The sequence below is a fragment of the Cervus elaphus genome, chromosome 20, assembly GCF_910594005.1.
Source record: "Cervus elaphus chromosome 20, mCerEla1.1, whole genome shotgun sequence".
NCBI lineage: Eukaryota > Metazoa > Chordata > Mammalia > Artiodactyla > Cervidae > Cervus > Cervus elaphus.
The window spans coordinates 126,716,504-126,733,777 of record NC_057834.1 but is presented as its reverse complement, the minus strand read 5'-3'; the positions used below and the strand labels follow the sequence as shown (position 1 = coordinate 126,733,777).

Here is a 17,274-nt window from a genome sequence, read left to right as displayed (position 1 = left end):
AGATGAAGATAAGAATTCAAAGAAATTGAACCTCTCTTAGGTCTTCTGCAGCTTGGATTCATTGCATCCATTCAAGTGAATTACTATCTCTCTCATCTTGCAGTTCACTCCCAGAGAAGAGCTCTGATTTAAGTCTAATTCTTTAAATTCAGCCTCAGTTGTTTGTTCATGATCAATGGTAAGAACTGCTTTAGTAACAAAATGAAAGACAGTTTTCAAAAATCTCTTAACTCTATATTAGTTACTTTACATCCTTTTCTAATATTGGAGAGAAGACCCCTACAGCAAGATTCCTTAGAGATTCAGCTCAGGGATCTATTTCATAGAAATAGCTAAGCATCTTTGGGAAGTTGTTACTTTATGAAAGTTGTGAAGTCATGCCATCCTGGAATTGGAAAGGCTATTCTTGGTGTTAAGTGAAAGCCCACAGGGTCACTTTCTCAGGGAAGCCTCCCCTGCACCTGGAGGCCACACCAGGCCCCTTGACAGATGCTCTCAGAGCACTGTTTGCTTTTCCCTCAGAGTGCTTACTGCAGTTGAATTAAAGTGAATGTATGTATGTCTGTCTCTACAAGAATGTAGGCTCCTGAGCACATCTTGCTCGTCACTCTCCCTTAGTGTCTGGCGTGGATTCGGGCACACAGTAGATCTCAATAAATATTTGTTAAACAAATGAAAAGAATCAAGGCTACACTTTGTGGAATTACTCTTCTTAAGAGGACAGGAAGAGGAACCCAAAGACACCAAGAAGGACTGGCTAGAAAGGTAGCATCAGGATAGCACAGTGACATGGAAGCCAAACGAACAGACACAATAGGGAGGTCCAACACTTACTGTCTCACCACTGCTTATCCTTGATCCGCTACCGTCTGACCCAGCACCCCTCACTGCACTGCAAGCGTTCCTGCAGAAGTACTCGCCGACATCCTAGTTGCCAAGCCCAGTGGCCTTGTCTTAATTAATTGTCTTCCTCCTTCCTTGTGCACCACTTAACATCGTATCTTCTTTCTCAAAACCCTCCTGTCCATCTACCTTCCTGACATTGCACTCTCTCCATTTTCTCCTCTGGCTGCTCTTCTCTTTTCTGTTTCGATTTGTCTTTCTACTTCCCTTACACGTGGCTCCTGAAATCCTGTCATCCGCCCTCTTCTCACCTCTCTCCACGCTCAGCCCTGGGATGTCCAATTCCTCACTGTCCTACAGAAGTTTTCTCCCTCTGTTATCTCCACCCTGACCTTTGGTCTTTCTGGATACCTCCACATGGGCAGCCTTTGAGTACCTCGCCCTCAGCATGTGCTACACTGAATGTGTAGCTCCTCCAGTATTCCTTCCTGTCTGTTGTTGTTTTATAGGATGCTGTGCCCTCAGTCATCCAAAGAGGTTTATTGTTTTTTAATATTTATTTATTTGTTTGGTTATTATTATAACCAAATAAAAAGTTTTATTATTTATTATTTAATAAATAAATATTTATTTTTTTATTTATTTGTGCCAAGTCTACGTTGCGGCATGTGAGATTCTTTAGTTGTAACATTTGAACTCTTAGTTGCAACATGCAGGATCTTGTTCCCTGACCAGGGATTGAACCCAGGCCCCCTGCATTGGAAACATGGCACCTTAGCCACTGGACCACCAGGGAGGTCCCAACAGCATTTTTTACATTTATTTTTCCCCCTAACCCCTACCCTCTATCTGATCAGTTGTGAAGTTCAAATAGTCTGCCTCTGCAATTAAGATTTGGATTTTTTGTAATGCAATAATTTATATCAAATGGCAGTTGAGTGAGCAGCCAGGCTCAGATTCTTAGAAATTTTCCACAAATGACTCAGTCACTTGTACGATGCCCTGGCAAGTTAAATAAGGAAGTCTTGAGATTTCCAGGTGGTACTAGTGGTAAAGAACCCACTTGCCAACAAAGGAGAGGTAAGAGTTGCAGGTTCAATCCCTGGGTTGGGAAGATGCCCTGGAGGAGGAAATGGCAACCCACTCCAGTACTCTTGCCTGGAGAATCCCATGGACAGAGGAGCCTGGAGGGCTACAGTCCATGGGGTTGCAAAGAGTCGGACACAACTGAAGTGACTTAGCATGCACAAATAAAGCATAAATTCATGTTTGGATTCAGGGGCTTTGGTGAACTGACCTTGAGCTACTTACCATTCTGACCTTTCATTTTTCCCTTGCATCTGTCCTGTAACTTAAACCATGATAACTGTGAATTAGCTTCTTTAGGTTTCCAGCCTCCAGTCCTTCACTTAGAAACCCTTGTCTCTACCGTCTGTCTCCAGCTCCTGATGTGTAAATGTGCTTCCCTCCATAAAGCCTTCCTGGAATCTCCTGCTTTCCTGCCTCCCACTGTCCTGTTAGGTCTTTTCTCACTTACAAAGCCCTATGCTTTTGCTATCACCACTGTCGTGGGGAGTGGCTAAAGAGGGATTAATATGGAAAGTCCACAGGCAGAAAAGGGCTCCAGGGGTCATGAGAGTTCCTGAAGAGTGTGTGGAAAGCTTTCTCATGGGTTTAGAAATACACAGGAGCTCAGATGGCACCAAAATCCTTAGATTTAAAGCAAGCTTCACATCATGCTGCATTGCTTAACAAGCCACTCTGTAGCCATCTTTATGTAATAAAAAGATGGTAGTGACTGATGCCTAACAGGTTCAGACTAATACTGTGGAGTTTCCACTTGCTACCAAATAAATGCTTGTAAAGTCTAGAGATCCCAAGATGAAAGACATTTTGTAGGTTTTAAATGTGCAAGATCCAACCAGTCTTCTGTCTTCTCCTCTAGTCAGCACTAATCCTCCAAGAGAGAGGTGGATGAAAAGGCATTATAGAATCTGAGGAAGTATGCATCTAGGGTCTCCAGATTTTCTTTGGAGGCTGGTGGTTTAAATCTGGAGCAGACAAAGGCAAAGTGCCAATTCCAAAACTTGGAAAGGGAGCTGTGTTAGGGTGTGAGGCGACTCCACCTTTCTGTTTTAATTAGAAAGCAGGAAGGGCCAAGATTGTTCTTTCTTCCAAGTTCACCAAAGGAAAATCTGACACCAATTCTGTTCTTAGGAATTTCAAAATAAATAGAGAATTCTTTGAACTCTGTAATCAACGAACTGGAAACTAATTTAAAATTTGGCATCAGCACATATATTTGTGTTATAGGAATGAGGGAAGCATCAAAGAGGTGCTCCCTATACTTCTCTTTTTAAAAGTTTACATGTGAAATGAACAGATGCTTTTTTTGTTGGAGCTATCAGGGTAACAAGAGGTTGAAAGCTGTATCAGGTATTTATTTCAGTCACTGAGATGGCTATTGGCAGAGTTCCACATACCAAAACTAAGGAGAAACTCATGAACAGATTAAAAAAAAGACATGGAGGAAAGAGACTTTGTGCCTTTTTTCTCTCTCAAGACAAACTGATGATTTAAAGAAAGGAGCAAAGCACTTTTTGCAGGGGAGGGGAGTAATTGGTCAACTTTATGTAATCCTTTCTATAAGGCCATGTTTGAATTTTGGAGAGGTTTCTTTGTAATAGTGTCTTAATATAGCCTCCTAATACACTCATCAGAGAGAATGTGACTTAAGCTGATAAGTAATTTCAATCTGAACTTCATAGTTGCTAAAATGCTCCCCTTACTGGGTGGACTGTAATGTGGAGCACTGGTGAGATTGGTGAGACTAAGGTAGATAGGTGTGGGGAAGGATTAAGAAAAGACTGAATTCATTGGCACCTGATTTAGTGAGCAAACAGGAAAGGAATTTCTGGCTATGAAGTTTGTGATTCCACATCAAGATCATTCTTTATAATAGAATAACCACCCACCCTTAGTCCAGAGCCAGAATTCCTCAGATTCTTCCAGCCAGAGGGCCCCTGGCACACTAAACAGTCTGTTGTGATATCTGAACACGTAAGTGAGTGTATTTGGCCAGGGAGATTTGCTAGTGAAATTGATCTTGCCTTCCCTGGGTTTTTCCAGTTGTACTTAATAATTAAAGGAAAATTAAAACCCAGACTCCCTGAAACGTTAAGTATCAGATACATAAGCTAATCAAGCCCTCCAATCACATTGAATTAGAGTTAGAAGGGACCTTAAAATTCATCTTGAACAAACTGAAAGAGGAATTGTAAATCTCTTTCCCCAGATCTCTGCCAAGTGATTGCTTGAGTTTCTGCTCAGACACCTCTGGGGTCAGGAAAGTCATCCCTTCAGGGGACGCCCTATTCTCCAAATAGCTGGGAGAAAGCTTTGTTGATTTGAAATCTGCCCTTGGATCGTAGTGTGCCAGCTTAAGTAGACATCCAGAACAAGCTTCCTTCCTCCCACTTCCCAGCCCTTTAGATACCTGATGTTCATCATATTGCTTGGAAACCATCCCTAGGTCAAGCATTCTTGGTTCTTTCTGCTGTTTGTTCCTCAGAGGACAGTCTTGCAGTGTAGGACCAGGAGGGGTCAGCATTGTGGGGCAGCTCCTTTAACAGTTTTAGGACTAAAGAATATTCAAGTTAGAAAAGCTGTTAAGACACAATCTAGTCTGCCCACCCTCCCTTTCAGTTTACAGATGGATAGAGAATCTTTTGAATTTGAGTGGGCAGAAATTGATCAGCAGCCTCTTTCAAAGTAAGAAATGAAGTGTAAGACATTTTGCCAGTGAAAGGTCTTTTAGTTACTTAATTCTGATTGCAGGCTTCAGCTGACACCTCCTTTTTGCCAAAGACCTCTCTGGCTCAAGTCAGCCTAAGGGCTCAGCTCAGAGTTTCACTGCCAGATCTCCATACACCAGCTATTGGCTTCACTTAACAGTTTGTATAGAGGGTAGAAATAACTTTTCCATAAGTTTTACCATCTGTATTGACCACATGGTCAGTTGAGAGATTTTAATAGGCTTTTTTTCCTTCATAAAATCAGAAAATGGCCATCACAAAGGAGCCGCATATTACACCCCTTCTGATATGCAGCTGCCTCTGGTGGACGGGTTTCTGGGTTGCCCTTTGTACTTTCTTTGTTTAACAGTCACCAGGCGTCTAGATGGCTTTTCTAAAAGCCAAAAAGCTCTGGACGGGATTGTGGGCCACTTTTCTTTAGAATTTTCCATCTTGAGACTTGAAATACAGACCCCTCTTTTCATTTGGCCCCGAGGAGCTCAGGTTTCCTTGGATGTGCCCAGCGGTGAAGGAGCCCAGGTTTTGGGTCTGGGGGCGCTGCTGCCAGCATCTCCCCCGCTGCCCCCGCCGTCAGTTCCCTTCTCCTCAGTCAACACCATTCAGATCTGTGGGCAAATAAATCCCGGTGAGGGAATGAACCGAGACCTGACGGACGTGAGGAACGGGAGAGGGAAGGTACCTGGAGTTTATCCAATAACTTGGTCCGAATTGAAGTGCCAGGTTTAAGGCTGGAGTGTTCTTGAGCTCGGCAGGGGCGCGCTAAAGGTGACATTGGAGGGACGAGGGACACCCCTTTGGCGGCAGAGCCGAAGCGGGGAGTGATGCCGGCAGATGGGGCCCAGAATGGCCCTTGCCAGAACCTGCTGGCTGCGGGGCGGCGGGGGCGCCCATTTTGGGTTAGCTCGCCCTACGGCTAGGAGCCCGGCGGGCTGGGACGCGGCGGGGGCGACAGGGGCCGGGCCAGCGGCAGGAGGGCGGGGCTTCCCTTTGTCAGGGGATTTGCGCTGCGCGGCCGAGACTAGCGCTGGTGCCGCTCCCCGCCCCTCGCTCTCTCGCGGGGCGGGGCTCTCCCTCCGGCCCCGGGGGCGCGGTGGGCGTGGGCCCGCCAGCCGAGCGGCGGGCGCTGGGCTCCCTCGCCCAGACCCGCGCAGAAGCCCCTCCCTCGGTGCCTCGGCCTCCAATCCCCTCGGTCGCCCCCTCCCTCCGGCTCGGCGGCTCTCGCCCCGGCTCTGCCCCGCCCTCCTCCCCAGGCTCTCCGCGTCGCCCTCCCCGGCTTCCAGGGGGGCTGCCCGGGCGGGGCGGCGCGGCGCGGCGGCGCGGGGAAGGGGGAGGAGAGCCGCCCGCCAGCCGAGCACTTCCAGCGAGAGGTGGGCGAGCGGGCCGCGCGGCGCGAGGGAGGCGGGCTCGCCCCCGCCCGGCCCGAGCGGAGCCTTTTGTTCCCAGCCAGAAGTTTGCATGCCGGGACCGTGACAGCTGCGGGCGGGGAGGACGGCGGGGCCGCGGGGCCGGCGGTGGCGGAGAATAGAGGCGGCTGCTTGACATGCAGCCCACGGCGTGGCGGCTGCGGACCGGGGACTGGCGGCGGGGGAGGCGGCGCCCACAGCACGCGGGACTCAGCTGCCGGAGGGACCAACTAACTTCCTGAGCGCGGGACTGGAGGCCGGCGCGGCCGGGAACCACCTGCCAGCCTGCGGTGAGGAGACCGTGGCCCTCGGGGCGCGCGGCGCGGTGAAGCGGGCGGCAGGGAGCGAGCCTTGCCGACTGACCCTCGGTCGCCGCCGCAGCCCGCCGGCCCCTCAAAGGGCCGGCGCCGGGCTCCACTCGGCTTGTTTTGCGGCCGCGGCGCTGGGCTGTTTCTGGGAGCCACAACAATGCCATGATGTTTTGGAGACAGGAAGCCCCAAGCTGGCCGCGAATGAAGGACTTCCTGTGTTTAAAGTTGCAGGAATATCCGCCGACCAGCCCCGTTCAAATACAAACACCCGAACTAGGGAGGACGAATGGCTAATTCAGACCAGCTGGACTCTCCAGGGCTGGAACTGAGGATAAAATGAAAGGAATTCTTGGGAGCTTGGGCCATACTTGAAGACCAGAGAGGCTGTGCCATTGTTATTAAAAGACACAATCGATGTGAATCCTCTGCTTCCAACTCTGCTCGGGTGAGAAGTGAGTGGAACTAGATATTGAATAAGACTTGTCAGTACCAGATGATTTTTTTTTTTTTAAACTGACTGAATTAGAGCGGTGCTCTTTAAACAAATAAAAAAGCCATAGAAGGAATAATTTTGTTGATTACCTTATACCAATTATCTGTCTGCAACCATGAGGCTGCTAACCTGTGAGGAAAAAGCTGTTTCTCTTAGAGCTTCTCCCAGAATAGTTTCAAAGTGCAACTTCCAGGCCTTTCTGGAGGGAAGATTCGACTGGGGGGTTCGCAGTTATGAAGATGTAAAAGGGTTTTTAACCTACACAGAATGCATTTTGGGGGAAACTGTGAGAAACTTTTAAAAGGTTGATGGTTCATCTTGATTGAAAAAGTATGGGTAAGCCACTCAGCAGGCCGGACTGTTTAAGGCAGAACCCTACCTGCCTGGGAAAGGGGGAGGAAGAGGATGGCTACATAGAGGATTGCTATGTTCCACAGCGATCTATATATGATACAATGAGGATAAATGAACAAATTGACCAGGGGTCAAAGCTTAATCAGACTTCAAAAAGCACCATGGAAAAGATAGAAGGAAGCACTATATCCAGCAACGGTACGTTAGGAGCAGCCGCTAATGTTTTTGAATCCAGAGCACCAGAAGGCAAAAAGTTGGACGAGAGAATAATATTTGACGCACTAAAGCTAAGCAGTGATGTGCAGAAGTCAGCACCTGTGCCACCCAGAAGGCGGCCAAATGCAGAACGCAAGGACAACATTAACAGGAGATCTTGGAAGTCCTTCATGCCACCCAATTTCCCAGAATTCGCCGAAAGGATGGAAGCTTCTCTCAGTGAGGTTTCCGAAGCTGGTGTTTCAAATCCTTCCTTGCAAGAGAAGAAGGAGTCCAGTTCTGCATTAACAGAAAGTTCTGGTCACGTGGACCACAAGGAACCTCAGTCAGAGTCAGTAACTCTGGAACATGTGTCCAAATCCATAGGTATTCCAGAAATGCAGGATGTGAAAAACTTAGGTGGAAACAGCCAAGACTTCAGATTGCAGCAGCGCAGTGAGAGCTCTTCCCGTGAATTCCAGCCTCTAGAGTCAGAAGCTGCAGCAGCAAGTGGTAACACAGATGTAATGCAGGAGCACAGATTCCCAAGTGCAACCTGGCCCAGAGCCATGAAAAGTTTGGCTAAGGGAGGCTTCAGCGAGAAGCAGCACCCCCTGGGGGACACAGCTTGCACTGTGGAATTGCCACCTCTCTCCCCTTGCCTGAGTGAAGAGCTCTTGGATTCAGAGTTGCGTGTTCTCGTAACCCCCAGCCTCAGGGAGAAGACGGAGTCTGAGCTCAAGTTTGAGGAGGATGAGCGATGGATCATGATGGAGGCTGCGGAGGAGTGGGAGGAAGAGAAGCTGTCAGAGAGTGGAAAGACTTTTCTAACAGCACATGAGGAGAACAGCCTAGCAGATATCTTTGAAGAAGGAAAGCAAGCAGATACTGCGGCAGTGGTGGAGGATGGAGTCGGCTGCTCCACCGCTGTCGTGGGAGTTTTTGAGCACCTAGCTCTTGGTCAGATCCGTTGCTCTGATGACCCGCAGCCTGCTCAAAACTGTTTGGCTTCTGTTCTCAAGGCCGAATCTTTGGATTACAACTGTGTTCTAACAGGTGAGACCGCTGTAGAACTGAGAAACAGGACTGCTCTGGGGCTGGAGGGTCTTGTTTCAGATTTAGAATGCACTATTGGTCCTGCCGACTCAGAGCAGCTCTCTGACACAGACTCGGTGCAGATGTTTCTAGAACTTGAAAAGGAGTGTTTATCTGAAGAAGGAGTGACTCCTCTAGTTGAGCTGGAGAATCAAGCCTCTTCTGAAGGGCTGGCCCCATCCCAGGACGCAGAAAATTCACTTGTAATCAGTCCTTTTTCAGGGGCTGCCTTAGAAAAGGATCATGTAGACCTTTTAAAGGTAAGGACTGAAGACTGTGGTCCTGGGTTGGATGGTGACTCTTTCAACGCCCTGGACTCTTCTCAGGTGCCTAATACTGTGGAATTTACTGCCTACTCTGATTCTGTGAGGGACGCTTCCACTGTTAGTGAGGAGGAGGGTGAAAAAGTGCCTTTTAGCCCCGAAACTGCTGGGGAATTTAACCTTAGATTCCTGACTGATCTGGAGTCCCTGGGAGGATGGTCCAACTCTGATCACAGGGCTTCTCCTGAAGAAAATGTACCGGACTCTGAAGCCAAGCTGGCCAAAGAACACAGCAGTTTGTCCCAGGTGGATGGTCATGAAGTTGAGGGGAATGCTGAGGAGGGTGTGGAGAGAGCCCCCCTCGGTTCTGCTGTTAGCCGTGAACTCACAGATGTTACCTCAGGATCTGAAGGAGAGGTGTTGCCGGATGATTCACATTTACCAACAGATGAGATTCATTGGGAAGGTGAGAAAGGAGCTATTAATGAAGAAGAAAACCTTCTGACTTCCTTGGGAGATGTGGACCTTTGTGAATTGTTGTTCGTGGAAGGAGCTTGTGATGAGGATGGTGAAGCACAGGTGCTGGATTATGAAGCCAGGCTGGAGGACCGAGCCTCAGCACACCTTCCTGGTGAACTCCCAGAGCAAATCTCCCAGAGTCTCCAGAGAAAGTCCCCGGAGTCAGAGTTCCTGAGTCCGCACCTGCCGGTTGGAGGAGTGAGGCATAGCAGAGATGGAGTGGAAACCGTGAATGGGACCAAGCCCAAGCTGAATATGGCCTTATTGGAGGAAGGGGAAGCAGAAATGAGAGATTCCAATTCATTGCTAAATACCTTTCTGGAGGAACAAGTTACCAAGGCTAGTAACACAGAAGCAGTGTTGGAGAGCTGGGCATCCATCCCACAGAAGCCTGACGCAGCTGCTGCAGCGCCCACTGTAGAAGATGCCGTGTGTGCTGCAGTGCCTGTCCCAGAGGGAGCTGCTGCAGCCTCTGTCACAGTGCCCTCTCCAGAGGGGCATGTCCCAGCTGTTTCCGTGGCCACCGTAGAGGCACGTGTCCCAGCTGCTTCAGGTTTTACCCTAGAAAAGGTTGGCCCAGGTGCTGCAGTGCCTGCTCCTGAGGGGACTGCTCCAGCTGCTGCAGTGCCCACCACAGAGGAGGATACCCCGGAGGAGCCTGTCACCCCCGCTGGTAGAGTGTCCACCTCAGAGGAGCCTGCAGTCCCAGCTGGAGCAGTGTCCACCCCAGAGGAGCCTGATACCCCAAATGTTAGAATGCTCACCCCAGAGGAGCCTGCCGCCCCAGCTGGTGCAGGGTCTACTCCAGAGGAGCTTGCCACCCCAGCTGGTGCCGTGCCCACTCCAGAGCAGTCTGCTGCCCCAGCTTGTGCAGTGTCAACCCCAGAGCAGTCTGCCACCCCGGCTGGTGCAGTGCCCACCCCAGAGCAGTCTGCCACCCTAGCTGGTGCAGTGTCCACCCCAGAGGAGCCTGCCACCCCAGCTGGTGCAGTGTCCACCCCAGAGGATCCTGCCACCCCAGCTGGTGCAGTGTCCACCCCAGAGGAGCCTGCCACCCCAGCTGGTGCAGTGTCCACCCCAGAGGAGCCTGCCACCCCAACTGATGCCGTGCCCACTCCAGAGCAGCCTGCTGCCCCAGCTGGTACAGTGCCCACCCCAGAGCAGTCTGACACCCCAGCTGGTGCAGTGTCCACCCCAGAGGAGCCTGCCACCCCAGCTGGTGCAGTGTCCACCCCAGAGCAGCCTGCTGCCCCAGCTGGTACAGTGCCCACCCCAGAACAGTCTGCCACCCCAGCTGGTGCAGTGTCCACCCCAGAGGAGCCTGCCACCCCAGCTGGTGCAGTGTCCACCCCAGAAGAGCCTGCCACCCCAGCTGGTGCAGTGTCCACCCCAGAGAAGCCTGCCACCCCAACTGATGCCGTGCCCACTCCAGAGCAGCCTGCTGCCCCAGCTGGTACAGTGCCCACCCCAGAGCAGTCTGACACCCTAGCTGGTGCAGTGTCCACCCCAGAGGAGCCTGCCACCCCAGCTGGTGCAGTGTCTACCCCAGAGCAGTCTGCCACCCCAGCTGGTGCAGTGTCCACCCCAGAGCAGTCTGCCACCCCAGCTGGTGCAGTGTCCATCCCAGAGGAGCCTGACGCCCCAGCTGGTGCAGTGCCCACCCCGGAGGAGCTTGCAGCCCCAGCTGCTGAACTGTCTGCTCCAGAGGAGTCTGATAGCCCAGCTGTTAGAGCGTTCACCCCAGAGGAGCCTCCTGCTGCAGCTGCTGCAGCCCCAGCTGTGGAGGAGGTGCTCCCCGTTGGCGCACCCTTCCCGGGAGATGCTCCCCATGCTGATTCAGTGCCTGTCTCAGAAGGAACTTCTATTCTAGAAGAGGCTTCCCCTGCTGGAATGCCGATCCAGCAGGAGCTTGATTCCCCAGCATTTGGAGTAAAAGAGGTGACTGGCACAGTGCTGCATGGGAAAGTGCCTCTGGCTGCAATTGATGGATTAAATTCAAATGAGGTAATTGTTGCTCATTTTGTTAGGGCAGGATGTGGAGAGTAAAGTGAGATTTGCAAGTTCTGTGACTTGGTGGTGATTAGAAAGGGCACAGATAATTCTTTGGGTCTCTTAAGAATGCCTGAGTTTTTCTGGCCTTTTTTGGTCTTTTTATTGAATTTATGGGGAAAACGTGTCTTTCGTCTGCTGAAAAACTTTATAATTCAGACTTTTTCTAATTGGGCTATAAGCAAAGCTCAAGGAAATTAGGAATGTAAACAGTTTTGCCTTTAATTTTGGAAAAGATTATTAGCGGGAAAGGGTGATTCTGCTTTTGAAATTTACAGTGTGTTCTTTCCTAAATCAAGGGGCTGCTTATTCATTGGTGATGTTAGCAGTCAAGTAGAGGCTAGAGTATATGTACTTTGGATGGAGACCTGGGATACTTTTAACAACTCTGAGACAGTTAAATATCCTGAGGCTCCAGTTGCCTCATTTGTTAAGGCAGAAGAACCCTGTGAGGGTTGTGAGGGTAAAATGAGATCATCCGTTCAAAGCACCAAACACAGAAGATTTGAGTCACTGTCAATATGCTTCCCCTTTCAAATAGATAACGTTGGTTAACGTTGCTTAACTGAAAGAATTCACCAAAGCAGGTTGAGTGAAAGCCATATATGGATGTGTGAATAACAGTTTTTAAATACAAATGTGTATTTTTAAAGCCTGAAAAAGATACAGTAATGATTATGAAGAAAGTATTTTAGTAATCTTGTCAGTCTTTGTGTTCGGAAACAAGTCACTTTTCTCTCCCTAGACCTCTTGTTTCTTAATCTGTGAAATTAGGAAATTGGACTAATGTCCTCCTGGGTCTCATACCTCCAAGGTTTTGAAGTCCTCCCGTTAGAGAACATAATGTGTTGTGAACCCTGTTCCCAAGATTCTTATCCTTTAGCATTTCATAATCAGAGGATTTCGAGAATGGCAGCTCTCTGCACTTTACTGTCCTGGTGTCATTTGGTCACTGATAAGGAGGGAAGGAGTTAGAAGTTTAATCAAATACAGTCAGTGGTAACTGAGTGCAAAGGTGGTTTTAATTTTGCACCATCTCCAGGACCCAAAACAGTGCCTTCCCTGTAGTATGCATTCCTGTTGACTGAGTGGATGAATGTTAATCTCCTAAATATTCATAGATGCTGCGAGAAAGTTGGGTTCACCTCCATTGCAGAACCTTTCAGGGAAACCTTAGTCAGCTAGGACCAATTAAACATGCAGCTGCCAGCAAGGAAAGATCATTTTGACTGCAGGCTATAAGCCGTCAACCAAGCTAAGCCACAGATCTTCCGCTTAGCTGTGTGGTAGTGGTGTCACCTGGACTTCACAATTATTTTGTAATGGAGCACCCCATCAAATTAGAGTGCATCACCTTTCGGGTTGATGGATTTGATCCAGTTTTCTCAGTTTTACTGAATTTGGGGTTGACACCAAGATCCTATCCAGCATCCTATGCAAAGTCACCAGCATTCTTGATTACACAGACTATTTCTATTACAAAGCCTGCAACAATAGTTGATGAAATACAGGGATTTCATTATAAAGAGCCAGTCAAATCTGCATAAAGGAAAAATATTCAGAGAAACTCTTAAGTCAGTCTCTGGGATCTCTGGTAGTCTGGCAGCTACAGGAGGTAGTCATTTTATGAAATATTGGCCAATATAAATGACAGGAGAAACAAATAGTAGCCCAGCTGCAAAGTCTGTGATTTAGAATGAACTGCTCTAGATCCTCTTCATATGTATGTAAAATGTTCACATGTATACATGGTTAAAATAGATACAAGCATTCTAATAGCAATCACAAGGTTTAGTAGAAGAAAGAAGAGCCAGAACTTGTTTGCTATTTCCATAGTGGGATCCTAAGTTCACTAAGAGCAATCTGTGGTTCTTGAAGCTTTCTTCTCATGTGTAGACTTCCTTAGACTTATTTCCAGTCACTGGTTCAATGAAGAAAACAACTGTTTGTATAAAATAGTGGTCCTATAAAATTAAGAATTTGCCACGGAAGTTTTTAAGCAAAAATTGGGGAGCCTCACAATCTCAGTTCAACACTTGAATCCTCAGCCAATCAACAGAACTTTTATGGATTTGTTTGCTTTCTCTCACACTGTTTCTGTGCAAGGATTCATTCATTTATAGGATAACTACTTATCGTGTACCCAGTACTCTGCACTGGGTACTGGAACTTCTGCAGTAAATAGAATTGGTGTGGTCCCTGCCCTTGTGGGACTTACAGTATAGTAGGGGAGGCTTCAGTTATGTCTCTTTACAATCCTGTGGACTGTAGCCCACCAGGCTCCTCTGTCTGTGGGATTCTCCAGGCAAGAATACTAGAGTGGGTTGCTGTGCCCTCCTCCAAGGAATCTTCCAGACCCAGGGATCAAACCAGCATCTCCTTCATTGCAGGCAGATTATTTGCCGTTGAGCCACTGGGAAAGCCCAGGGGGAGGCAGAAATTAAGCAAAAATGATACAAATATATGGTTATAAATAATGGCAAATGCTTTGAATAAAAAAAAAAAGTTATTATAAGAAACAATAGGGGTATTTAATTTCAGTTGCCGTGTCAAAGAAACAGTTTTAAAACTATAACCTGAAGGATAAATAGAAGTTACTTAGTCAAAGAGCATTCTAGACAAAGGAAATGAAAACTGGAAAGAGCTTGGCATGTTAAAACTAAAAGAGAGCCAAGTGACCAGACCACAGTAAGCAAGGTTTCCAGAAGAGTGTCTTGCAGTGAACCTGGAAAGGTGGGAAGGGGCCAGATGATGCAGGGGCTGAGAAAGAAATCAAGGATCTCTACCTTACAAGCCATAGGCAAGTATTGGAAGATTTAAGTAGGGGAGTGAAATTATTTCATTTTCATTTTTTAAGGATGACTCAGCTTAAAAGATAGAGAAAGCTGGTTCACATTGACAAAAAAATTTTCAACATTATTTGGGTTTATAAATCTCAGATTTCTTTTGTTTTATATTTTGATAGTTTGTATTGTAATTGACATGGAATTCAGAAAACACAGAATGGTTTGCAACTTTAAAAAAATCACACTGGCTACTATGTTTAGGATGAATTGTATGGGATCAAGGACAAAGTAGAGAGGCCTGCTCAATTACTGCAATTGTCTGGGTGGCTTGGATAGAGAGTCAGTGGATTTGAAGACAGAGTCAGTGGATGGATCTGAGACACAGTTTAGGGACAAAATCAGTAAGATCTGATAATAACTTTCATGTTGGGGGGTAGTGAGGGGAAGTTATCAAGGATGGTTTCTAGATTCTGATCTGCATCATTGAGTAGATGGGTGTTGGAGGGTGGAGGAAACAAAAAGTACCCGTTGAATTGAGAAGGCATTTTGAGACCAAAAAAGAAGGCAGGAAGCTCCATATAATCAATGGATCAGTTTATTATAGAGTAACTTACTCTCAGGCTTCCCTGGTGTCTCAGCAATTAAGAATCCGCCTGCCAAAGCAGGAGATGTGGGTCAGGAAGATCCCCTCAAGAAGGAAATGACCACCCACTCCAGTATTCTTGCCTGGAAATTCCCGTGGACAGAAGAGCCTGGTGGGCTACAGTGCATGGGGTTGCAAAAGAGTCAGACATGACTGAGCAACCAAACAACAACTTACTCTCAGGGTAGCATCAGGCAGACTACAACCCAGAAGCATTCTCAGCTGCACTCTGCACCATCGTGGGGGCAACTGGTACAGTTCTGCAGTTAACCTAGAGGGTGGGGGTCGGTGCTTGGGAAAAGGACTTGTATTCCTAAGTCAATATTTATGAATGGGTTCTAATCTATGGACACTAGGAATATACATCAGCAAAGGTTTTCATCATTGTTTGGGGACACACAGAGCATAGGAGCTACCTGGTCCTGATGATGATTAAACAGTATCTATTATCTACAAAGCCCTTGACAACAGAGAAGTGATGTACTGTACATTACAGTCCTGGGTAGGGTCAGCAGAAGGACAGGAGAAACTCTAAGGGCCCAAGATGGTGTCAGTAAGGCTCACAGCCATACAGTGGGGGCAGTGGCGAATTGCTCAGGGAAGGGCAGCATTGGGGGAGAGGAAATTAGCAGGTACATTGTTCAACTTTGGAATGGTATATGGCAATATTAAGGAAAATAGTTGGATATTTAGATTTGAAATTCAAAATATATATATAATTTTTAGAGTAATAAGCATTTATTATGGTAAGGAATGCCATAGGAATGGGTAGAATTGCCTTTAAGGGAATGTAGATTGAGAAAAGGGCTCAGGACTGGTATCCTACCCTTGTCTCTACCCTCTAAGGCTAACATTTGGAGATTTAGACGAGAAAGAGGAAGTGCATGAAGGACATCAAAAAAGGATCAGTCAGGATGAAAGCTGGGAGAATGTGGTATTACTATAGATAAAAGTGTTTTAAGAAGGTCTTTGGGAAATTTTCTGTTTTATGTCCCTGTTGCATCTTACAGCCATGCAATAATTTTTACTAGTGTTCTGCTCTGGGAAATGTCTGCCAGCACTGGTTAGTTGGTAACACGGCACAGTCCATGTGCCACGGAATACTAAGGAGTAGGAATTTTAATGTATCTAAAAGCACAAGTTTTGTGAAACAGCTTTATTAGGGAATTAAGAGAAAGGAGCAAGTGTTTTCAGATTTATTTTCTTTAACATTCTGTTCACTTGTGTTCACTATGAATATTTAAAGGGTACTAGTATATAGAACAGAGAAGGCAATGGCACTCCACTCCAGTACTCTTGCCTGGAGAATCCCATGGACGGAGGAGCCTGGTGGACTGCAGTCCATGGGTTCTCGAAGAGTCGGACACAACTGAGTGACTTCACTTTCACTTTTCACTTCCATGCATTGGAGAAGGAAATGGCAACCCACTCCATTGTTCTTGCCTGGAGAATCCCAGGGACGGTGGAGCCTGGTGGGCTGCCGTCTATGGGGTCGCTTAGAGTCGGACACGACTGAAGTGACTTAGCAGCAGCAGTATATAGAGGCATTCTCATATATTTTTAAACTTCTGGGGAAAAAAAAAAGACAAGTACCCATTCCCTGTCAATCCATAGAGTGGACATGGGAAATGAAGAAATCTCAAATACGTTATGTGAAATGTTCACAAACAAAGTAAACCCAAATTTTAAGAAAAGAATTGGCTCTATTATATGGAAGAGATTATCAAGCTACTTAAATTACGTTTTTACTTTTCTGTATGATTTACATTGATACCAGTAGAGCTTCTTGCCAAGATGGAGGTATTCTGTGTTGCCCAGTACTTTAGACCCTTAGCCACACATGGCCTTTGGCCCCTTGACCCCATGAAATCAGGCTAGTGGGGTGGAAGAACTGAATTTCTAGTTAAATAGCCACACGTAACTGTTGGCTGCCATATTGGACAACACAGGAAAAATTACATATCAGTCACAACATGAGACAGGATTTAATTACTGGGTAAATGGGGGCTCTTCGGTGTGCTGGACACCTTCCCTCTGTACTTTAGGCATTTCTGCTGTCTTCACCTTTCCAGCCCCTCCCACAGCCATGTTGTTTTTTCCCCTCTGCTCTGATTTTTCTTCAGTGAAAGCAAGTTTAATACAAAGTAGAATCATCGCACTTGCTTTCTCTAGGAACCATGTTATTGGAGTAACAGCCATTTTTAGCTGAACTGCTGTGTAGTGTTGCCTAACAAAATATGGTGTAATCAAATTGTAGTATAAAATGAAGCCCACTGGTAATTACCTCTATAACCTTCCTCTTTCAGTGTTCCCTGGGGCCTTTCCTCCTCGTGACTCACTTGTTCAGCCACAGACCATTCTTTCTAGAATCAGTTTCCTAATCCTAGTGTGATCTGTGGTCTCACATAGGCCAAAATTAGTCTTACCCAAACTTATAATTTTCTTTTGCATTTATTTTTGTGCTCTTCCATGTCTTCAGCTTTCATTGATTCACCTGTTTCCCTG

General features: G+C 47.1%; 2 protein-coding genes across 26 annotated transcripts in view; both read left to right on the top strand.

Annotated features, from left to right (window-relative positions):
- The window catches only part of MACF1 (microtubule actin crosslinking factor 1), a 339,001-nt gene that overhangs the window by 266,253 nt on the left and 55,474 nt on the right, over nucleotides 1-17,274 (top strand). The window lies entirely within an intron of this gene.
- Nucleotides 1,675-16,133, top strand: KIAA0754 (KIAA0754 ortholog). Its single transcript, XM_043878626.1, has one exon. The coding sequence runs from the start codon at nucleotides 7,198-7,200 to the stop codon at nucleotides 11,335-11,337; it is 4,140 nt and encodes a 1,379-aa protein (XP_043734561.1). The 5' UTR covers nucleotides 1,675-7,197; the 3' UTR covers nucleotides 11,338-16,133.

Excerpts from the sequence above, each read along its gene's own strand:
- KIAA0754 (XM_043878626.1), top strand. The coding sequence starts at position 7,198 with ATGGGTAAGCCACTCAGCAGGCCGGACTGTTTAAGGCAGAACCCTACC.